The 24,593-nt window shown below is 48.8% G+C and overlaps 1 protein-coding gene across 1 annotated transcript; it reads right to left on the bottom strand.

Annotated features, from left to right (window-relative positions):
- Positions 1 to 5: 5 nt before the first annotated feature.
- Rhcg (Rh family C glycoprotein) lies at positions 6 to 20,551 on the bottom strand. Its single transcript, XM_008852816.1, has 10 exons — positions 20,365 to 20,551; positions 10,989 to 11,175; positions 7,158 to 7,308; positions 5,240 to 5,387; positions 4,165 to 4,331; positions 2,702 to 2,839; positions 2,403 to 2,539; positions 2,029 to 2,153; positions 1,747 to 1,820; positions 6 to 204 (listed from the first exon to the last, which is right to left on the bottom strand). The coding sequence occupies exons 1-10, from the start codon at positions 20,549 to 20,551 to the stop codon at positions 31 to 33; spliced, it is 1,488 nt and encodes a 495-aa protein (XP_008851038.1). The 3' UTR covers positions 6 to 30.
- Positions 20,552 to 24,593: the final 4,042 nt, after the last annotated feature.

Below are 24,593 nucleotides of genomic sequence, written 5' to 3'. Positions count from 1 at the left end.
GTTCACCTGCTTCTCACCTACCCTGGGAGCTTAGGGTACTAAGGATGCTGAAGGTGCTGGAGATGCCAAGGATACTGGGGGTGTTGGAGGTACGGAATATCTCAAGGATGCTGAAGGTGCCAAGGGTATTGAGGGTACCAGAGGAGCTGGAGGTTTGAGGGAGGGGTCCTCAGGAATGTAGACAGGATGTGCTTCTTCATGAATCTGTGAAGAGAGGAAGCAAGAGGTGAGATCTGGTGTCCCTACTGGAACTAGAATTGTCTGGGTGAGCCAAAGGCTGCAAATCTTGCGCGGCGAGCGCCACCTTGTGATTACTCTGAAGATCGCATGACCGGAACATCACTTCGTAGCTTGCTCTTCATGGTTGGCATTGTCTTGAGTGCTGGGGCACAGCAAGGACCAAATAGGGTCTTTGCCCCACAAGGACAATAGCAGGGGGAATGCAGGGTTACATAAGAGTTTAAATTGCATGCTAGAGGGATTCTGGGAGGTTTCACTGACCCCATTTTTTGAAAGACGAGGAGTGTGGAATGTTAGAACAGGTCCAAAAGTAGAATGAGGAAATGCAAAGGCTGGAAGTGGATCTGAAAGGTGGAGTATGGGTGGCCCCTGCCTTCTCCTCATGAGGAACCCCTCTCTGTGGTCCTGGGGAACAACTATCTCACCCCTTACTCTGGGAAGCCCCTCAGTTCCCAGATAGACAATTCAGGGATGCAGGCTATACCTTTCACTTCTAATGATTTGGAATTTTGTTTCTCCTAACCTAGTACTTCTGAAAATATATAGCTGAGAGAAGATATGAACTTCGAATAAATTACAAAGGTAGAAAGAAATCAAGAGAGGCTGGAGAGATGTGCAATCATGAGGACCAGAGTTCAGACCCCAGCACCCATGTAACAAGTCAGGCATCTGGTACATGCCTGTAACCTCAGCTCCAAGGGGGCAGGTGAAGACAGGAGGATCACTGAGACTGGCTGGCTTCTGGCCAAGCTGAGAAAACGTGAGCCCCAGGTTCATGGAAAGACCCTGTTTCAAAAGAATAGGCAGATGATGACATTCTCAAATGTGGTTTCTATCAGAATTACCCAGGGGGAATGTTAACAGTTCTGGGTGGGATGACAGAATTTGTTTTCTCATGTATCATGCCAGGCTGACCTTGAACTTGCGGTGTATCTTAGGATGACCTTGAATTTCTGATCCTCCTGTCTTCACCTCTAGTGTATTACAGGTGTATATCACCTGTATTATGTGGTACTGGGGATCTAACCCAGGACTTCATGCATGCTAGCCAAGCACTTTACCAACTGAGCTACCTCCATAGCCTTGGCTATTTTGTTTATTGAAATAGCCTCACTCTACCTCAGGCTTCCCTCAAACTTGTGGCAATCCTTTTGCCTCAGCTTCCTGCTCTGGGGGGGGGTGATACAGCTGTTGCTGGGGCAGGGGAACAGTCCTTGGGATCACTAGAATATAGCTGGCTGACACTCTGGCTGCAGGCCTGACACTAGGCTGCTCCTGTAACCCCCACTCTCGGAGTATGTAGACAGGCCCACATGACCCCCTCCAAGCCCTAGGGTCCAGAAGGAAAGGAAGAAGAGAAAAGGATAGGAAAAGAGTCTTCAGTGTACTGCATAGATGTCACAGCATAGATGCAGGTGTCCTGCATAGATGTCACAGCAGGTGCAGACAGAGAGAGGGGATGATACTGTCCTTGTGCCTCTAGAGAGATGAATCTCTAGGACTCACCTTCCAGTAGACAGTGTCCTCGAAGCAGTTCTCATCAGCTGCTTGGCCCCAGAATGGTAATTTCAAAATGAGCCCTAAAGAGATTGGAGGACACAGAAGGTCAGAAAACATTCTTTACTGAATCCAGCCCTTTCCCTCAGCTGGGACCCCACCTTCCCAGTTTCCCAACTGACAGTACAAAGGATTTGGGAAAACCCAAGCTCATCCCTAAGACATGCTTTTGGGATTCCCACTCAGGCAGTCCCCCACCAGGACTTTTCAGGTCTAGCCACTCTCACTCACCCACGATGGTGCCGCCCACCAGGGCCATGGCCAAGGTCAGGAGGAGGCCATATATCTGGACCCTGCCCTGCATTTTCTTGGTCGAGTCCACCCTATATCCTTCAAAGCTGAAAGAATGAATAAGCCTGAGACAGACACATGAAGGCAAGGAGAGGATAGGGAATCATTTTGTTGCCACTCTGGGTTTCAGCCTCCCCAATTCAAAATTGGGGCCACTGTATGGAATAGTCTTCTCACATGCCTATGGAGGGTCTGAGGTTGGGGAGAGTTAGTAAAGAGTGGGGAAGGAAGGGGAGAAAGACACTTGCTTCTGCAGGAAGGAGGGAAGGAGAAGGAAGGAGGAAGGCCCACTTTCACACTTCCTCCACATTTACCCTGGCTCTCCATATACATCAGGGGAGGAGTAGGCTGCTGTCACAGCACCCACGATGCCACCTATGATGCCAGGGATGCCATGCAGGTTATGAATGCCACATGTGTCCTGGATGCGCAGGCGGGACTCCAGGAATGGCTAAGTGGGGAAGGAGGCACTGCTTAGGCTGGGGCTGTGGCAGGGGCATGGGGAGGCCCTCAAAAACAAAGGGACCCAGGATTCCCCAAGCCTCAGCCCCCTCCCTCTCTCTTCCCTGTCAGGAACATAAAAACCCACAGCACTCCCAGCCAGGGCCCTCACCGTCAGGTATGCAAATCCTAGGGCGGAGAAGGTGCCGCAGAAGAAGCCCACGATGAGAGCACCGTAAGGTGTGAGCATCATCTCTGCAGCCGTGCCCACACCCACCCCGCCTGCCAGTGTGGCATTTTGAATGTGCACCTGGGCAGGGTGGGCAGAGTGGGAAAGAGCTCAGTCCTGTCCCTTTGGTGTTATCTGTGCTCATACAATGTGCAAGTCTGCCCTGGGAACCAGGGAAAGCTCAGAGTCTGCCTCAGAAAGCCAGGAGCATGCAGTGGGGGCTAACCTTGGCCCCAGTTTAGTACAGCTGCCCCCTGTGTGCCCTGCAAGCATGCCACCCACAACCCCCAGTAGGTCTGGATGTGTTCTGTGCTCCATGAGGCAGTGTACTCCTGATATATTAATGGGCCCTGAGAGTCCGTACGCATATTCCCTTTCTCTATATCTACCTGTGTGCCACCCTGCAGATATAGTGCATGTATGTCCACCAGGTGTCCATGGGCCCTATGCATACCCATCCATCATTGATGCTCTCTGTCAGCCTGTGCCAGGTGCTGTGCTGCTGCTGGGGGGTTAGTTCATTCTATCTCCACAGCAAGCCCATAGGATTGGCAGTTATCTTTCCATATTTGCTGACTGATTAAAGTGCAAATATAAGAGTACAGAGCCAGCAAGGGGCAGAAAGATGTCTCTTCCTTCCCTTCCCTTCCTTTCTTACTTCCATCCTTCCTTTCTTCTTCCTTCCTTCCCTCCTCCCTTCCTCCCTCTGTTCCCCCTCCCTTCCTCTCCTCCCTCTCTCTTTTTGAGACAAGGTCTTTCTACATAGCCCAGGCTGGCCTCAAACTCAGCAATTCTCTTCCCTCAGTGCTGGCATTACAAATGTACCACCACACCCGACTCAAGAAAGATATCTTGATGCAGCCCTATGTGGAGCCAGAGCCTCTGTCCCGGAGCCCATTCCATGTCCCTGTGTGTGGGTTTGGGTGCATCTTCCTATGTTCCCTGTAGTGTCCAGTTGCCACCTGTGTCCAGTATATCTGGGGACCCATGGCAGGGATCCCATGATAGAATTCCTGACAATGTCTCTGCACACATATGTGCATGTCAAGAAGCTTGTGTCCAAATAAGATAGAGTTCATGTCTCTAGTTTTGTTTTTGTTAAAAAAAAAAAGTCACCCATCACCCATGAGGCTTGGCTCCTCCTCACTGACAAAATAACTGTCCCAGTGGTGTGGCACCAAGGACACTATACCACACCACACCCTTCAGACTTCCACAGTAGAGTGCACAAAGCATGAGGGGATGGCTCCTCAGAGGTGGGCTGGAGCAGCTTTAAGAAGATTGAGAGGCCAGTAGTGTCAGGAGGATGAGGGCCTGCCAGAGGGACCACCCTCAGAAACTCTGCTTAGGAGTATGGGCAGTCCAGGCAGCAACCCCCCCCCCCCCGGCAGAGGCCCCCTGCTCACCATGTCCAGCTTGCCCTTCTTATGTACGACACTGGACATTGCCACTGAGGTGAGGACACTGGCAGTCAAGGAGAGGTAGGTGTTGAGAACTGCTCGATGTTGGGTGTCTCCATGGAAGGAAATGGCTGAATTGAAGCTAGGCCAGTACATCCACAGGAAGAGGGTTCCTGAGCAGACCATATGCAGGTCCAGGGCCCGAGAGAGGAGGTATTAGATGGAGCCCCCAGAGTCCAGACATAAGTACTGCCTTTCAGCTCCAGAGATGTTCAGTGACCACAACCCCAGCTGCTTCCCACCTCTGAGTTCACTCTTGCCCCAGAGCTCCTCCTGGAAGGCCCTCCTGGTCTCACTCACCTCCTAGTTCCCACTTGGCTTCCCACACTACTTTAAAGAGCCTCCTCTATCTCCACTGATCCCCGGAACTGATTAAATGTTTTCCCCAACTCTTATAGCATCATGTGGAATAATCTCTCCCCTCTGTAGAGAGATTAGCTGGCAGCACTACCATCTCTCTAAGTGGGGCTGGGAGGCAGGGCTGGGGTCTTAGAGATTTCATGTATTCTCTGGAATGAAGGGGTATAGGAAGTGGGACTGCACACCTTGCCCCAGCCCTGGGACCAAGTGGCCAGTTCCTAGTTACCACTGTCTGTCTTAGGTCATTCTAGGGAACACATAAGAGGAGTGATCAACTTCTCTCAGCCCCATGAGGGGAAGAAGTAGACAGTCAGGACCCTAGAAATGTCTACAGGCCACCTCCCTCTGCCCTTCTTCCCAAAGGATCTAACAGTCACCCATCAAGGATGGTGGATGATGATCCTCACCCATCATGGTAGACCATCACACATTCATAGTGGTCCTCACCCATGATGGTGGTCCTCACTTACTAAAGTGGTCCTGTCTTCATCATGGTGACCTTCACCCATCATGGCAGCCTTTCGATCATTGTTGTCCTTACCCATTCATAGCAGTTCTTACCTATCGTGGCAGCTCTCGCCCACTATGACAGCCCTCATCAGTGTGGCAGATCTTACCCACTATGGCTGCCCTCACCAAAATGGCAGCTGTCAGCTCTCACCGATCATGGCAAAGAGGTCCGAATGGTACACTGAACTCAGTCTCTGTTTGCTCTGCTCCAGGTTCCTTCGGTAGAGGATCCAGGTCACTGTGAGCCCAAAGTAGGCGCCAAATGTGTGGATAGTCATAGAGCCCCCTGCATCCTTCACCTGGAGTGCAAGGGACCCATCAGGGCCTGGAATCTTCTCTCCCTCCTTCCTCATAGCCGCACCCCCTTACCCCCACACACGCACACACATTTAGCTGTCTTTGACTCTTCACTTTGGAACAGAGTCTAGGCTCCGCACAGACCAATGAAGTGAGCAGGGGGAGGTAGGGATCCATGTATCCAGATTGCTGGCCGGTCAGCAAAATACCAGGGCTCTTCCCTCTTGCTCTCTACTTGGTCTGGTTAGCTCCTAGTGAGCTTCTGGCTCTGCCTTCTTGACTGCAGGAAGCCTTCCTGGCCCATCAGGCTGGTTGTGATGCCTTCTGCTGGGCTGCCTAGCCCCAGAGCTTGCTCCTTATTACAGGACATGTTTAGTGTTTCTATGCCTCTATCCTTTTCTGGATTGTGAGCTCAGGTGGGGAGGTGTGTGTGAGGGGAGGACTATCTCAGTGCAGCCTGCACCCCTCTGCACCCTAGAGCCTTCAGTATAGCTCAACTGATCCTCAGACTCTGAAATCTGAGTACCTATGATGAGTTGGCCAGGTGCTAGGGCAGAGAGCATTCAGACATATAGGGTTCCCTGCCCTTATCAAACAAGTGGAAGTGCTATGAAGGAAACAGATCAAGGCAATGTAAGAGCAATGTGAAGCAATTTGAGAGCAAGGACTGGGAGGGATAAAGTGGAGGAAAGGCCGTAGGGCTTCTCAGAAGTGACTTCAACTTGAGACGTGGATCTTGAAAGGAATGAAGGTAGCTGCTCCAGGCAGAAAGGAGTGCAAGAGAAAATGCCTTGACAGGGATCAAACTCAAGGTGATTGAGGGCAGACAGAAGGTCATGTCCAAAGAACAGCCAATGGGGAGAGAGCAGGAGCTAAGCTTGGGGCAGTGCAGGTGGGGTGGACTGTGGCCAGAACCTGCAGGGCCATATACCAAGCTGGATTCTATTCTAAGTGAAATGAAATCCCTGGTAGCTTTTAATAAGGGGCATTGTCTTCTACACCTGATTAAAAGCCCACTCTGGCTGATGTTGGAGACTGGTCTCACCGAGTGAGTAGAAAAGGATGAGCCTGGAGATAAGTCAGGGAGAAGAGAGATAGTGGCTGAGGGCTGAAAAAAAATGGCACAATGATTAACTGGAGGTTAGGATGATCTAAACTCCTCCCCCAGGCAGGGAGTGTTCCAGGCTGGGCTCAAATGTAGAAGAGGAGACTCAGAAATGCATAAGGTAACCAAATGGCACTCTCTTCCACACCAAGGCACTAGGCTGATTTCTGGGAGTCAGAGGTCTAAGGTACTCCTTAGCTGGATCATGGAATCACCCAAACCCAGAGGGCAGTATTCTTGCCACAATCCAAGAATGGCAGTCTATGGGGTTGTGGAATTTACAACCTGTGCAGCTACATATGATCCCATCCCTGAGATCTTTCCTGACAGATTTATCCTTAATATACACTGGGTCTTATTCTCAGGTGAAAGATCTAGGAATGTATGCATGCAAGAATACACGCGAGTCTCCCACTCTTTCCATCTGATGGAAGAGAAAAGGAGAGGGGAACCAAAATTCAATGAATGCCCATTCTATCCAGGTGCTAGGCTGATACACTAGGCAGATTGTGATATTTTCTGGAAGATATCATAATTCCTACAGATGAGGAAATTGAGATCCAGGAAGCTGAGTGACTTTCCAGGTTGGCATGTGTCCCCAGACCTCTTTTTCTCTATCCTTCTTCATCTCCTCCAGTGTTCCTTCCCTCTTCTGAGTCTTGCTCACCTCCATCTGTTTCAGGAGGATGAACTCATTCAGTGTGAAGAGAGTCACTTGGGAGAAGGTCATGATGAGCAGTTGGACGGGGCTGACTTTGCCCAGAACTGCCCCAAAGGCCACACAGGTAGATGCCACGCAGAAGTCAGCATTGATGAGGCTATGGGGAGATAGGCCAAGAAGGGGCTGTAACAACAACCAGAAGCAACACCCCAAGACCTGGGGTTGAATCTGGACTTTAGTTCTTTTTGTACTGGGACTGCTGGTTTAAACTTTCTGAGCCTCAGTTTCATCATCTGTGTTAATGGGATCATCATAAGGCCACAAACATGTAGTGCCAAGTCCAGCAGTGGCATTCAAGATGTTGTGTCTGCTCTTGAAGCCCCCATACCTTTACAGGAAGCTTATGGTCAGGGAACCCAAGTGATCTGGCGATTGTTGTTGAAAGAGTCCCATATTTGGGATACAACCCTGCCCTGTCTTTTGCCTGACTTTCCAGAGCCTCTTCTTGCTGCCTCTTCTTTCTAAAAGCCTTCCTCAGCCCCTCCAATGTGGTCTCTGCTCCAGGACTACTGAATCCTTCCCAACACTTTACCCAGAAGGAAGTGTCAGTGTCTAGGGAAAAAAGAGAGAGACCTTCCCGCAGGAAATAAGGATCTGGAGTGGGACTCAGTAGAAGGAGGGAGCAGGAAGGCCCACAAAGAAATAAGGCAAAGAGAGGTACACAGGTCCCCCTTGATTCTGAACCCCATACCAGCCAGCCAACCCAGCAGAGGGTTCAGGGAGAGTTGGACATCTAGGTGGGTATTGTGTGGTCAAAGTGGATCCTGGTTCTGTCTACCATCTCTTTGCCTGGCCTGAGCCCTATTGTCTACTGCCAGCAACAAGGCTATTCTGCATTCCCAGGCAGACTCCCAGTATGGCTTTCAGGGCCATAGCAGTTGTCAGCAGGGTGGGTATAGAAAAAGAAGGCTGTGGCATATGAGAAGACCCCATCTCCATGCTCAAGGGTGTATGTGAAACAGAGAATTTGGGTGAGATGCAAGCTAATTGAGGGCTGGTTTGAGGAATGGGGGCAGGGTTCCTTCAGAGGACATTTCCTAAAATGTCCCTCCTCTGCTCCCTGTATTCATCACTGTGTCCCCAGGTTCTAGCTTAAGGGGTGATGGGCTCCTGAGTGCCAATCACATGCCCTCTTGAACCGCACCCAGACTGCAAAAGGTGTGTATTCCCATTAGCTACATCACACAATAAGGAAATGAAGACTCAGAGAAGTCCAGCAACTTGCCCAGAGTCCCCTAGCTGCAGCCCCAAAAGTCATCTGATGGAGGTGCCTTTTAGGAGGGAGAGAGAGAGAAAATAGAAAAGTCTGGACTTACAATCATCAACATCTGGGATACAGAGCTGCCACATGGAGGGGCATGGAGTCCTAGGAAAAGCCCACAGAAAAGAACGGCCCTAGAGTGACAGGTAGGTAGAACCAGGAGAGGTGAAGTAGATCCATGCCTCTGGGTCCACAAAGGCCACGTCTGGGGACAGCATGCTCAGCCCAGTCCTAGGCTCCAGACACAAGCTCCAGGTCAGTGACTGGAAACCAATTTCCCAAAAGCCAATTTGCCCAAACTCAATTTATCAAGTGACCAGCTTGCTGAATAAGTAGTTCACCCAAAACCTGCTAACTCACAAAGTTTGTAATCATTCCTTTAGGAAAAAAGTTGAAACGGTGCATTTTTTTTCCATGCAGTCATAGCTATTCCGTTGCAGTAGCTAATTAGATGTGTAACAGGTGTATTGATACTTTGGGTCTATGGCATTAAGAATGAGACTGTATTGTGTATTTTGAACTAATATGTGTCACAGATTTTATTTAAAACTCTAATTTACTGTTTCCAACAGTTTATCTCATCAACTATCTTGTTTCTCTTAATTGTGTGTCATTAACCCGCTTGAGTGAACTTGTCTTTTGCAAATGTTTTAATTTTCAGACACCTGGCCCATGACACCTGACTGTTGCCCTATTTGTGACAGCAGGGATTTATTTGTCCTTTGTATGTAAAGTTGGGGTTTTTTTTGTTGTTTGTTTGTTATTTTATTTTTGGTTGTTTTTTTGTTTTTGGTCTTTTTGAGACAGGGTCTCCCTGTAGCCCCAGCTTGCCTAGAACTCACTATATAGACCAGGCTGGCCTTGAACTCACAGAGATCCACCTGCCTCTGCCTCCTGAGTGCTGGGATTAAAGGCATGCGCCACCCGGCTGTATGTAGTTTTTTTTAAAAAAGATTTTTAAGTATTTTATTATTTTTATTTTATGTGTATTAGTGTATTGCCTGCATGTTGGTAGGCGCACCCTTGTCATGCAATGCCAGCAGAGAGGTCAGAATGGGTGTTCAACTTCCCTGGAACTGGAGTTACGACAGTTGTTAGCCGCCATGTGGGTGCTGGAATCGAACCCCCGACCTCTGCAAGAGCAGTCAGTACTCTTAACTGCTGAGTCATATTTCCAGCCCCTGTATGTGGTTTTATACTAGTTTGCCCCTAAACCATTTTTGTGGACTTTGTGAGCAGGCTAATTAATGAATGTTTATTTTCAGAGCCACTAACATCTTTATCAACTTGAGAATTCCCCCCTTCAACCAAACTCCTCCTTTGTCCACATAAACAGGAAACCATCTCAAAGAAGATAACCTGTCTCAAAGAAGAGCCTACAATTAAAACTTTCGTGAAATTAGGAGGTATCTCTCACAGGCCCCAAACAACATAAACAGCTGTAGTTTCAGACCACCCAGGTGGAGATCAGCTTTGCTTTTGGTTTGGGGGTATTTTCCAACCTGTTGGTGCTGTGGGTGAGGGGAGACTGGAAGGCCACTTCACAAGAGAGTGAGGTACCTTGTCGGAAGGGTTGGTAGCACTCATCAAACCTTCACAGAGAAGTTATTTGGAAAGCTGGAGATGAGAGGATTGGTGCCCTACCCTGAGAGGTCAGGCAAGGAAGCTTCCTCTGGAACCTTCCACACCCACACCAGCCTCCCAGCTCTTTCCTAAATGCAAAGAGAAACCTCTCTAACTTGAATGAGTTTCACATTTCAGTGTTCCCCCAGCAAGGAGTCTTCTGAAGTTGGTTCAGGCATTGTCCCTCCTGGGTTCCTGGTGCTGTACTGTCTTAGGACACAAACTCGGCAATGTGCCTAGGATGGACAGTCTGGGCCTTTCCCTCTTTGGGGAAAAGTCTAGCCTCATGTTCCTGCAGTCTCTTTCCTAGGGGAAGGGAATCTCCCACAGCACCAGGACGCCATCAAAAGGCCCGTGCTGGAAAGTTGTTGATGAGGAAACATTGCGTGTGTGTTGGGGGTGGGGGGGCTGAGCGCCTTAGTTCGGTCACAGACCTGCAGTGTTCTAAACGAGGAGCTGCCTCAAAACCCAAGCCTCCAGGGCTCACCAGGATTGCCACCTCCTTCAGCCTCACCTGCCAGACCCCGCCCTCTGTGCCCTGCCCACTCCTTTTTGCTCCCGCCCTCACCGCAGCCCCATCTCCTGCTCGCCAGGCCCCATACGCTGAGCCTTATTCATTTCATCTTGCCCACCCAGGGTGGCCATCCCCATCACGACTGGCCCCACTCTTAGTCCCAGCCCCACCTCCCCAACATGCCCCGCCTGGCTCCTGCTCCTTTCGTTCCCCTACCATCCCCCAGCCTCCATCACCTATCCCTCACCACCCGCCCCGCACTCACCCTTCGAGCCCCGCCCAGGGCATCCCCCCAACCCCACTCCATCACTGCAGGCTCTGCCCACACCCACTGGGCCCCGCCCAGTCCGTCCCGCCCCTCGGGCACTCCTGCGCTCACTTCTCAATGCCCAGGAGGATCTGGCCTTCTTCAAAGTGGTTGAGCCAGCCCTGCATGAGCAGCGCCCACTGAACGCCCAAAGCCGCCAGCAGGAAGTTGAAGCCCACCGCGCTGAACCCGTAGCGTTGCAGGAAGGTCATGAGGAAGCCGAAGCCCACGAGGACCATTGCGTGCACGTCCTGGAAGCCTGCAGAGAGTGCGCAGTTAGGGGCGTCTGTGGTCCTGGGAAGACCCACCACAGCCTTGGGTCTGATCTGCCAGCGCAGCCTGGGGCAGCTCCTGTATTTTCCACCGCCCACTAGACCATGGCAGAACCCAGAGCCCTGACTCCCTGTTCCCCTCATTCCTGAAACCAGACTCTAACTGGGCCACAGTAACAAATGCTCCTCTATTGGCAAATCAGTCACTACCTTCATCTTGTAAGATCCTCTGGAGGGGGCCTTGGGATCAGAGATGGGTCTCCAGCTTAGACCATTGGATTATAGTCAAGAGATGCCTGAGAATTACCATTGGGAGATGATAGCTTTCTTGTTCCACCTTCCAAACAGATAGCTCTGCTGGCCCTCACTGGGGTGGGCAGTTGGGCATTTGATTCATTCTCTCTCTCTCTCTCTCTCTCTCTCTCTCTCTCTCTCTCTTCCCCCTCTCTGTCTCTGTCTCTCAGTGCTGGGCATTGGACATGGGACTTTTACTCATGTACTCTATCATTGCACTACTTCCACAGTCTGGGCATTTGAATTTGAAGCCAGGTCATGAGTTACACCCAGGGTCTAGAATTTAGAGCACAGATCATAGTAGGCACCGTAGCCTCCCTGGGGGAGGAAAATCAATGTTTATCTGATCGTGCTGAGCCTTGGCGGACCAAGCATAGTCACACATAGTCATGCCCACATCCCACTACCACCTCCAGCAAATACACTTTTAGTTACCCAGTGGGGGAATTTGGACCCCCTCTGTTCTATCTACTGGATGGAAGTGACTCTGTTAGCAAACAGACATGGAGCTCAGCACCTTCTGTGAAGCTCGGTTCACTGATGTTGCAGAGGTTAAATGGCAGGTGTATGTGTAAAGCACTTGGCACAGTGTGTATCCATAACAGGTGACACAACTGGACCTCTATCATCAATTCTTTTTACTTGGGCATGGCTTATTTCTGAGCCCTAATCAGGCTCTTCTGCCAACTATAGTGTCTCTGGCAAACCATTCCCCCATCTCTAATAGAACTAAAGAGAGGCGCTAGAATGACTGGAATGGACTAGAGTGATGTTAACTGTTCTTCCAGCACTAACATTGCTTGCGTTTAGGCTCAAAAATAAAAAACAAAACAAAACAAAAAAACAGAAGGCAAAGAGCTTTGAGACATGAAGACATAAGTATAAGGCACATAAGGAACTGCAGATGTCATGGGACACAGCAGCCAGATGGAAGGGCTTCCATTGGCCACATCTGGGACAATTTAAGCACTGAAAGAATGATATGCCATAATGAATTAAAACCACTTAAAGACAGGAATTCATGAGTCCATGCTGATAATAAATAGGTAAAAGTGGATGGGGTAGCAGATAGGACTCAAAGTAGAATGCTGATGTTAGAAATGTGTTAGAATGTGTTAGAAATGGAAAAATCATCACTTTCACAGTAAAGACTCAATGAGTGGTGATAAATTCAGAATGAAATTTTAACAAAGAGCAGGACATTTGCACTGTCTTAAAGATTCTGCCTATGGATGACTTATTGGTCACAGGGGAGGAACAAATAGTAATTGCACAGTGGATAAATTAGGTTATGTGTTGTCTGGGGGATCAACATTAACATGACCAATGGCAGCAAAGGACATTGTGTGCCTCCAGATGGGACACCTCATAAAGGATCATCCAATATCCCCCATAGGGTATTCTCCCTGAGACAGCCAAATTTAATAATGAAAAAAAGTCAGGTACAAAGTGAGGAGTCTATTGTTAAAAGGGGTTGAGGCTGGGGATGGGCATGATGGCACAGGTCTGCAATCCAAGAACTTGAGAGACTGAGGCAGGGGGATTGCAAATTTAAGGTCAGCCTGTGCTGCATAGTGAGAACTTGTCTCAAGAAACAAAAAACAAAAGTGACAAGGCTGTACCCTTGAAAAATATCCATGTCCTAACAAAGCAAAGCAAAGGCTTTTGAAATGTTCTAGAATCAAAGACATGCCAACTAAATTCAGTACTTAAGTCTGCACTGGATTTGGCAGAGGGAGTTTGGGGGAGTACTATAAAGGTCATTAGTAGGTCCACTGCGTGAATTGGGTATTAATGGTGGACTAAGATATCATACCCCGGGGCTGAAGAGATGGCTCAAGGGTTAAGAGCACTGGCTGCTCTTGCAGAGGACCTGGGTTCAGTTCCCAGCACCCACATGGCAGCTAACAGTTCCAAGGGAATCCAACACCCTCTTCTGACCTCCACAGGCATTGCGTGACATGGGTTCACTTACATAAACACAGGCAATGCACTCATACACATTAAAAAAAAAGTGTATCATTTATGAATGTGTGAAGTTGGATTGTGGTTAGGGAAGGAAACACCTCTGTTCTTAGAAAATATGCTGGAGTATGTCAGGAAGGAGGGTTGTGAGGGATAGGACTGACTCTCAAATGGTTAATGGGAAAAAAAGTGTGCCTGTGCATGCATATGTGTGTGTGCACTCGTGTGAATGTGTTTGTGTAGGTGGAGACAGAGCAACGACTACATCTGAGTTAATGAGTACACAGCATACTATTTCTGTCTGTGCTATTTCTATTTCAGCAACTTTAACAAAATTGAAATGATTTCCAAATTAAAAAGAAAAAGGGGCTTACCAGGTCACCAGCTTTCTCCTTCACATACTGTCTCCCTTCCTATGTCCCTCTGGTCCTCAGTCCCACTCCTGGGTCTTTGCTGTGGTGCTTCCTCAACTTGGACAACTTGCAAAATGGCCAGCAAACTTTTCTTGCTATAGATCTTATCAAAATGTCCCCTCATCAGAGAGGCCTTCCTGACTACCTGTTTTAAGGCAGGCTGTCCCCCCCATGATAACCTCTTTTACTTCCCAGTTCTATTACAACTGATAAGTTATATGTTTACTTGTTTGTCTAATCCACTAGACCATCACACTACAAGAAGATGGGCCTGTGTTATCCACCAGGATATTCCCAGCATCTAGGAGAGGGCCAAGGTGGACCCTCCATGATATTTTTCAAGAGTGGAACCTCACCACTTTTGGTTTGTAGCCAGCTGGTCACAGTCAAGAAATCACAGGGGTGATTTTACAGTGAGGCAGGCTTGAGGCCCCTCTCTATCCAACACCTCCCACACAGAGGGCTGACAGGCCCTGTAGTCTGGCCAAGGGAGTGGGGAGCAATGCCTTTGTTGTGACAGCCTTGACCTTGGCTGCCCCTATCAGATCTCATCTGTGTCTCATCCCACCTCACCCCTGTCCCAGGCTTCCCTGATGCCCAGGCCAGGGACACAGGTCTCTTGGCCAGCAACCACCAAGCAGGAGTAAGGGATCCCACCATTCATCAAAGGGTAGGGACACAAGTGGTTACAGAAAAGCTGAGGTGCTCTGAGCCTCCCTCAGGGTTTGGGGTTTATTCTGTTCTGTGCTGAGGTTACTGGAGTCAACACACCCAGGTTCAGGTTTCTCAACATGCATGTGTTTCTTATATTATTGTGTTCCATGCCTTATCACGTTTCCAATTGCTGTGGAAAAAAAATGGAATGAATGTGTGTGAATCACCACAAAATGTCTTATGGTTATTCTGGGAAGAATTGGGTGACAGACTAGAAAAGAGGAGGGAGGGAGGGAGGGAGAGAGAGGGAGAGAGAGAGAGAGAGAGAGAGAGAGAGAGAGAGAGAGAGAGATTCAGAGGACAGTCTCCAGTCTCCCAAGCAGGGAGGAGAGCTGAGTAGCAGGACAGCAAGCAGGGGCACTGACAAACTCAGGAAGTGGGAGGGAAGAAGCTGCCGTTGCAGGTAAGTTTGGGGTCCCATCCTGGCTGAGGACCTGAGCTTGAGAGGACTACCAGGGGGCAGGGCCAAGAGTGGGCTGGTGGCCCCAAGAGGAGCAGCCTGCAAACAGCTGGAACCAGAAAGTAGGAATAGTGAGAGGATCCCATACAAGTAGAGTATTGGTGTGCTAGCAAAAAGAGAAGGAAAGTGAGGGAGTGCTTGGGAAAAGACAGCCTAATGGGAAGTGGGGGGAAGTGGAAGTCTGTCAAGAAGAGTCTGGCTCCAAGTGGCAGAGAGGAGTCATGTAGGGAAAGCAGAGAAGAAGGGCATCAGGGGATATATGCACAAGCTGAGGCTGCCTTTGGCCTCCCTGTGGTCCAAGAGTGGGCACAAGAAATCCTGGCTGTCCCTGTTCTTCCTCCCTGCCTCTCTCTCTCTCTCTCTCTCTCTCTCTCTCTCTCTCTCTCTCTCTCTCATCCCTCCAGTGCCCTGCTTCTCTTTGTCTCTCTTTGTAGACACCTCCCCAGTGCTCAAACACCAGCTTCGTGCCTTTTTGGGTACCTCCCCTCTCTCTCTTCCAAAGTGGTCCTGAGTTAGCAGGACACTGATATCATCCACTCATCAATTTCCATTTCACAAGGTTTAGTGCTAACTGAAAAAGTTGTTCTAGTTTGCTTTCAATTGCTGTAACAAAACACTCTGACCAATACCAACTTGGGGAGGAAAGGGTTTATTTCACTTACATCTCCCAGGTAACAGTTAATCACTGAGGGAGCCCAAGGTAGAAATTTAGGGCAGGAACCTGGAGGTAGGAACTGGAGCAAAGGCCATGGAGGAATGCTGCTTACTGGCTTGCTCCTGCCCCCTGCTCAAACTGCTTTCTTATATAACATAGGCCCACCTGCCCAGGGGTGGCACCACCTATAGTAAGCTGGGCCCTCCCACATCACTCAGTAATCAAGAAGATGTCCCACAGACATAGCTACAGACCAGTTCAATGGAGGCAATTCACCAATTGAGGCTCCCTCTACCCAGGTGTGTCAAGTTGACACTCAAGTTATCCAGCACAAAAGCCAAGCAGTAACCATGTGAAAATTCAGACTGTATCATCTCATCAAAGGGCATGTCCTTTCTGATCACTGCTTCCCTATTGGTAAATTGGAGACAGTCGCCAGAGCTCAGACAGCTGGGCCAAGTGAGAGGCTCTGTCAGGGAGCTTTTAATGGGGGGAACCCCATCAGAGCCCTGGTACAGGCCTGGCTCTTTAGCTCAGTCTTACGAACTGGTATTTCTATTTTTCTCTGTCAAGAGCAACCAGGTGCTGGTGACTTGCTGCTGGTCAGTGGCAGTTGGCCTTTTGCCCCTCTCCCCAGCTTGGGCAATTCAAGCTGCCCTGCCCAGACCCTGTTTCCTCAACCCACAGGTCTCATGAGGCAGACCAACACATAGGGGCCAGCTGGGACACCTGTCAGCAATGATAACTGCCACCAGGGGGCACCAGTACACAGCGGCTCCAGCTCTCCTACTCCAGGCACCCCTACCTCTCCCAACCGCAAACGGGCTGAATATTCCAAATTGGATCACAAACACAGCCTCCTCATTAGCATGATAAGGACTATAAGGGAGGTGCCCTGTAGGAACTTGGGGATCACTGCTTCCATTCCCTAGAGGCGAGCCTAGACTCACTTGCTTTGTGTTTTTGCTTATTATTCTGTGTGTATGTGCAGGTGCATGCATGCCAAGGTACTCCTGTGGGGGTTAGAGGATAACTTAGGAACCAGTTCTCTTCTTCCACTGTGCATTACAGGGATCAAATCCAGCTCATCAGGCTTGCATGGCAAACGCTGGGCCATTTCATTAGCCTTCACTTGTTTTCTTTGACACCTATTGGCCAGTTGCCTAATTCTCCCCACACACCAGTACCACACAATGTCCAGATAGGGGTGGGGGAGGTAAGGGGCCACAGCAATGCCACAGACAATTCTGGGAAGCAGGCAGACTGCAGAGTGGAAGGGTTTGGCTTTGTCCCTTCCTATGCCACTGTCCAACTCCAGTGTTAGGCTCCCTAAGCCAAGCTTCTTCTACTGTAAAACAGAATAAACTTCTTGCCTGACAAAACAGGCAAGCAGCACTTAGTAGCTAAGAGTACAAAGGAACTTAAAGGCTATGGATAGTTCAAACTAGTATCCAGAGGCATATTCCTCAGTCACATCTGTAGTGGGATGCTGAGCCTCCGTTTAAATATTATGGAATGCTTAAGCCAATGTTTACCAAAAGACTTGTACCCTGCATCTTGAATTTTCTTAGAGACCCTGTACTTTATAGCATAGTCCCACTTCACAGAGGGGTAGACTGAGACTCAGTGGATTAGACCATTGAGTGAAGGATCAGATCCAGATGTTTCATTTCAAGCTTATCACCATCACTAGGCTATGTTCGGCTCTGTTCTGGCCAAACTTGTCCTGATGGAATGGAACTGAATCTAAGGTGCAGGTCCCCAGGAGGCCAGGCAAGCTTGGCTGCTCTGGCCTCAGGACACAGGGCCTTCAGTTGTTTGAAACCAGGGCATCCTCTGCCTCAGGCCTACTAAGATGTGTCTTGACCCTTGCTTGGCATTCCCAAGAGGCTTTTGGGGTCAGGCCCTGGTAGCCTTTCTTGGGCCAGCCTCTGGAGCCACAGCCTCAGGCCCTGAGGCTAAGGCACATGAGGAGGAGGCTTCATATTCAGCAGCTGACATGGCACCTCAGGCCTGCAAGGCACCAGGAGCAGGTTCCTGGTTAGCTGTGTTGAGGGGCTGTGGCCTGGAGAGCTGGCTTCAGGCCCTTCTGAGACCTGGCCCATGCCCACTGGAACTGGTTTACTCTGGAAACCAGAGATGCCCAGAAGGCTCCACTAATCCCTTGGGTAGGAATGAGGCCCCCCACAGTACACCCTGCACAGGTGCTGATGGCTGTGAGCCAAGAACTAGAAGTACCACTGGGGCCTGCCCTCCCCCACGCCCCTGGGAACTATCCAGTCATGCAGGAACCAAGGCTTGGGGACCTACCTGGCCAGGAGCCCTCCTGCTCTTTAGCTCCTAACCACAGTCACTGTGACTGAATGGGGCTCAAATGGTGGGTCTGAAGAGAGGTGAAAGATGAGATGTGAAGTGGGAGAGTCACCTAGAAGGATAAGCTCAGACCCCAGGGCCATTCATTACTCTAGCTCCTGGTTTCTTACTGGGTGACCTGTGTGAGACACCTCTTCTCTATGGATTTCGTTTTCTCACCTATAAAATGGGAGGGAGCATTAAAAATGTCTACCCTTGTGGGATGATGGTGAAGGAGGGACCACATGCTTGGCTGGAGGTGCTTCTGCCACCACAATACTCCTTGTCCTTGCCTAGGAACACCACGGAAGATTCCTTCCCACTTCCTGACTCCAAGACCAAGAGCAACCCCACATCTCTGGGGGAAGTGGCAGGGACAACTCAGGGCCATCCCTGGTGGTTGGGGTCCCCTTCTCACTCAGTATTCTCCTTCTTCCCTCTCACAAATCCTACTCTTGGACCATTCTGGCCTCTCACACCCTCAAATTCCCAGCTCTCCCTTTCAGTGGCTCCTTAGCTGCCCTGCTTCCTCCTCAGAATTCACTACCCCCCATGGAACTCAGATCTGCCTGCTCAAATTTGGGGGTGCAACATTCTGTTACCAACAAATCTTAGAGACCTTGGGAGTCAGAGATTCAGAATATGCGACTTGTTTGTCCAGAGTAATCATAAGCCCTAATTTGCTGGGACAGTCAAGGTTTATATCTGGGTCCTGGCTCACTGCCACCAGCATCGCATCCCTTAAACACCAAGTGTCTTCCTCTGGAAGATATAGTCTGTGGTTACCCTATAGACAAATGTTTGTGGAGTGATGGAAAAGAGGCAGGTGGTTGAGTGTGGAGGGTGGGGGGGTAGGAGCTGGAGGAACTAAGGACTGTACCCCGTCTTCAGGGAGTGTGAGGTTCTGCAGTCTCCTGTTGCAATGTCTTGAGGCCCTCCGCTGCCTGGATGGGTAAAGGATCAATGAATACCCATGGAAGGGACTTGCCCTCACACTTTGCTGGGGGGATGGCTCAAGCAAGAGAGTTGGAGGGATGAAATAGAATAAGCCGAGGAAGGTCTCACTCAGGCTTGCCCATGTCCCCATTTGCCTGCCTGGTCTTCCCACCAGGATAGAAAAGTTGGGCAATGTGAAGAGTGGATTTGCGACTTGGATTCTGAAGCTACAGATGTCAAGAGCTCTTTTAAAACATGGCCCTGAGTAGAGCCCCTTTATTTCTAGACAGTAAAAGAATGTCCTGATACTGATTGTATAAGCTGCAGAGGAAGGAGCAGTTAATATAGGTGACTGTTGGAGATAAGCTTCAGCGTCCCTTCTAAAACCAGTGGTCCATGACCATGTGAACACTGTTAGAAATGTCATTGGCTGCTGGCAAATGGAGTGGAAATTCAGAAAGCACAAGGACATTGAAAGAGTCCTGGGCTAGAAGCCTAAAGGTTAAGCTGCCCAGAGTGTTCTTGGACTAGTTATTTTAGCTCTTAGAGATGCCTAGGGAGTCCTTGTATGGCACCTGTGTTCAGTGGTTGTGTCATGATTGCTCTAAAGTGAGGATTATACTCCTAATACTGGACCTCAGTTTCACATGGTGTCTGCTGCTGGCCTCTCTGTTCCTCTGTCAGGTGGGTCTCACCATCATCCCTATTCAGTAGAGGAGGAAATTAGTGTTCAGCAAGGTTTACACCTACCTGAGACCATCCTCCCCACAACAGAGTCATGTTAGAAAGGAGACCTGTTGTTCCAGGGCCATATTCTTAACCATAGCACCATAGTAACAGAAGATTAAGGTGGGTGTTCCAACCTCCTAGCCCAACACTACCTCTGGTCCCACATACCTGCCCCCATAGCACAATGGGAATGCCATCATGCCACCTTTATAGCCCTGGACATCTGATCTAACCCCCTATTTGGAGTGTATGGGAGACAGGGCACCTGCTAGTTGGGTGATGGAGGTGGGACTCTGACTTTCGAGGACACTAAGTAGGACAGGGTCATAGGAGGCATTTGATGGCCAGGAGACTTGAAGTTTTTTCAAAAAGAACAAACAACAAAAACAACCCACCTTCCCCAGGAGGGTTCCTTACCAGTCTTTCACAGGAAAGTGTGTGTACATCTGACCATTTTCCCAGCTCGACTGGCAGAGATAGGCTGATGCAGAGTCTACCCTGGGGCCAGCTGGGGACTGAGGGGCAGCATCACCGTCCGGGTCTCCACCCTGGTTAGGAGCCAGCAGTGGGCAGAACGTGGAGCACAGCGGTGGCCGCCCAGCAAGGTGGAGACTACTGGGAGACGTTTCAGGTGAGCCTACGGGGGCGTGGGACTTACTTGGATAGCGATAGTAGAATTCGTTCTCCAAATCGCTGGAGATGTTCCTGCGCTTCTTTTCCAACCACCAGTGGGCATCGGCCTGGAAGTCGTAGCGCACGAATACGCCAAAGAGAACCACCATGGCCACCTGCAGGGCCAGGCAGGTGAGCGGCAGCCGCCAGCGGAGGTTGGTGCCCCTGGGCATCCTGCGCGCCGGCTACGCCACTCCGCAGCCTGGGCTCCGAGGCCCGGGAGATGCTTATACGACGGGGCACAGGGCGGGGTGGCCGCTGGGGGCCGCGAAGCAGCTGACTCGGGTGCCGCCCACGCGCACCGTGAGCTGCCCAACCGGCAAGGGGCCCGCCCGGAACTCAGCGCCCCTCGAAACTCCCGGAATTCCCAGACTTAAGTCACCACCACTACCACCACCATCACCACCACCTTCCTCCTTCGGAAAGTGTCTCACTCTGTGGCCCAGGCTGGCCTTGAACACTTGGCAGTCCTCCTGCCTCAGTCTTCCCGAGTGGTGGAATTACAGGTGTGAGGCACGCATCCCTTTCTTCTTCAGTTTACAAAACTCAAATGGTATGCATGAATGAAAACTAAGGAAAGAATGAGAAAGTGTTGTAGACAAGAGAAGCTTGGAGGACCGGGGTGAGGGGTGGGGGCTGGGGGGATGCCATGCTCTCTTCTGGACTGATACTGGAACAGTTTGCTAATGGAGAATCGTGAGACACAGTAGTTAAGTTAGTTCATAGCGAAGGAGCCACGTTGATTTCTTACTTGGGACAAAGGAACCATGTTGCCTAAGAGGTTAATATCAGAGTCAGGTGGGTGAAGGGTGTGTGGGAACTTTACCATCTTTCTAACTTTTCTATAAATCTAAAATTATCCACAACTGATAAGGGTAGGGAAAAAATTCTAGCTTGTTAGAACAGAGTTTTTCCAAAAGTTCACTAATCTATGATCAGGAATTATCTTTTAGTTAGCCATGTGCAATCTTCACATATTATCTTCACACTCTTTGACCATATCTAAACTAAATCTATGCTTACTCTGTATTTTGTCAAGATAAATGTGATTTCTAATTTTCCTTATATAGTAGAGATTTTGGAAAATATTGACCAAACACAAAAAGAAAATGAAAAGCATTTGTACTCCATGAAGGAGCAACACTGGAATTTTGGTGCATGTGTGTCTCCTATAGCTTGTTAGAGAGGGGCAACAGGGGTACAGGAGAGAGTGTTTTGTTCTGTAATATTGATGTGTAGCTTGCATTATGGAATAGTTCATAAACAAACATCTTTCCACATCTTCTACAACATCTTTAAAAAAATTTTTTTTAAGACAGAATTTACGTAGTCCAGACTGGCCTAGAACTCACTACATAGACTTGCTTAGTCTTAAACTTGCAGTGATTCTTCTATCTCTACCTCCAAAGTGCTGGGATTATAAGTATTTGCTACCATAATTTGGGGTTTTGTTGTTATTTTGTTCATGTTTCTGTTTTTTGAGACAGGGTCTCTGTAGCCCAGGCTGGCCTCTTGCCTTAGATTCCCAAATGCTGAGATTACAGGAGTGACCCACCGAGACTGGCTTACAACATCCTATTTAAAAAAAAAAACGAAAAACAAGAAACAAAAATTTTTAAGGGGAATGGAAAGATGGCTCAGCGGTTAAGAGCACCGGCTGCTTTTGCAGAGGACCCAGGTTTGATTCTCAGCACCTACAGGGTGGCTAACAACTGTCCCTAACTCCAGTTCCAGGGGGATCCAACACCCTCTACTGACTTCCAAGGGCATTTCATGACATGCAGGCAATACCCTCATACACATAAGATAATAATAATAATATAATAATGTATTAAAAATTTTAGGGCCAAAGAGATGACTCAGTGGTTAAGAGCATGTACGTTTTCCCCAGCGGGCCCGGCTTCAGTTCCTAGCACTCATGTCAGATGGCTCACAACTGCCTGTAACTCCAGCTCCAGGAGGATCCAATGCCTCTGACTTATGTGGGTACTTGCATTCACATGCACATACATCCCAACAGACACATACAGACATACATTTAATTAAAAAAATAATAAATTCTTTAAATTTAAAACTTTTTATTTATTTTGCACAGGGGATGGGGGCATGCTCATGCCACAGCATGTGGAAGTCAGAGGACAAGTTGCAGCAGGCAGGTCTCTCCTTGCACCATGTGCATCAGGAATCTAACTGAGGTCTTCAGGTTTTGTGGCAGACACCTTCACCTGTTCAGTCATCTTGCCAGCCTATGACAGGCTAGGGAAGCAAATGAGGGAATTCAGATGGTGAGAGACCCAAGGTTGAAGCGAGACACTGTCATCAGATGGTTTTTTCCTAGGTCACATTCCTGGGCCATTCAACTGATAGGTCACCATGAATTAACATTCAAAAACAAACCCTGGGGGCTGGAGAGATGGCTCATCAGTTAAGAACACTAGTTGTTCTTGCAGAAGACCCAGGTTCGAATCCCAGCACCCACATGACAGCTAACAACTGTGTGTAACTCCAGTCCCTAGAGGATCCGACAAACTCTTCTGACCTCCGAGGGCATTGTACACACAACACAGGTGCACTTACCTACATGCAGGCAATACACACATACACATAAAATAAAAATAATAATTTTTTAAAAATCCTTTTTAAAAAAAACAAAAACCCAAACCCTGTCACCTTGTGAATGGCAAATATGGTTATGCTGCATTAACTTTCTGGATACCAAAACCATTCGTTTATTTAGCATATCAACATACCACAGTGCTTAAACTTTTATGATTTTTTTTTGGTCATGCTAGGCAAGCACTCTGCCATTGAGCTACATCCCCCCGCTCCACTTTTTTACCTCTTCTGTATTGCATTACCACTTGTCAGAAAGTCTCTGTGGCTTGAAGGGTCTCAATGGTCTAGCACCCAAAATGCAGGGAATGTAGAGGGAAAATATGCATTTGAATTCTCTGTTTCTACTTCAGCTGTTTTTTTTGTTTTGTTTTTAGTAGTGGGGATTGAACCTAGGGATGCATGCATGTGAGGCAAGCCCTCTACCACTAAACTACAGCATCAGCCCTTATATAATCTCTAGTATTTATAAATTGCCCTGCTTGTGTTCACTTATAGCCACAGAAAACAGATAGGGTCCTTCCTCTTTCCCACAGCCTCCTCTCTTTTCTCCATACTCTGCATCCTCTTAGCCAAGCCACTGATGGTACCTATGTCTCCTGCTGAGGTGTTGCACCCCTCAGTGGTACCTTGTACAGTATTCAAGAAAGTGAGGCCACAGACAGAAACTGATGACATTAGCTCTGCAGGCACTAAGACCCAAGGTTATTGGTAGATAGACAAGGACTTTGGGATGAGTTAGGGAAGCACACAGATCTGTGGAGTCATGGGCTCCTTAAGATGGAGGCTCTCTCTCTCTCTCTCTCTCTCTCCCCCCCCCCTCTGTGTGTGTGTGTGTGTGTGTGTGTGTGTGTGTGTGTGCATGTGTGTGTGTGTACAGCTACCCTTGGAGGCTAAAAGAGGGCATCAGATCCCCTGGAGCTAGAATTATAGGCAGTTATGAACTGCCCAATATGGGTGCTGGGAACTGAACTGGGGTCCTATGGAAGAGCAGGAAGTGCTTCTAATTACTGAGCCATTTCTCCAGTCTCCAACACCCAGGTGTTGTCTTTCATCAAGTCTCCCCATCTACAATACAGGGTGGTCACAGAGTAAGTACCTGGGAATGCTTCAGGAAGATGAAGGAAGATGAGAGTAATATTCTCTAAACATCTACTATATGTCAGGCACTGTTCTAAGCCCTGTGGTACAGCAGTGAACAAAAGAGGCAAAAACCCTTGTTCTTAGAGCCAGCATTCTAGAGACAGTGAGGGAGGCTAGCAAAACATGAACATGCAGGCAAGCAGGGTCACATCCCCTACCTGTGTTGTCCCTTTCCATTTCATACTTGTGATCAACTGGGATCCAAAAACATTCAATGAAAACTTCCAGAAATAAACAATTCATAAATTTTAAATGACTTTTATTAGAGTGCATTGTCATAATTATTTCATTTTATTGTTAACATCCATTCCTTCCTGTGCCCAACTGACGAACTTTATCAGAAGCATGTGTAATACAGGAAAAAATATAGTATATACAGAGTTTGGTACCATCTGTGGCTTCAGACATCTGTGGACTATCTGGAATTTGTGAAGGGTAGTGGTTGCTCTTGAGGGAAAA

This window comes from Nannospalax galili, unplaced genomic scaffold (genome assembly GCF_000622305.1).
Source record: "Nannospalax galili isolate Female #2095 unplaced genomic scaffold, S.galili_v1.0 scaffold185, whole genome shotgun sequence".
In the NCBI taxonomy this organism is placed as follows: domain Eukaryota; kingdom Metazoa; phylum Chordata; class Mammalia; order Rodentia; family Spalacidae; genus Nannospalax; species Nannospalax galili.
Note: the sequence above shows the minus strand (reverse complement) of the source record. Positions and strands in the feature narration are given on the sequence as shown.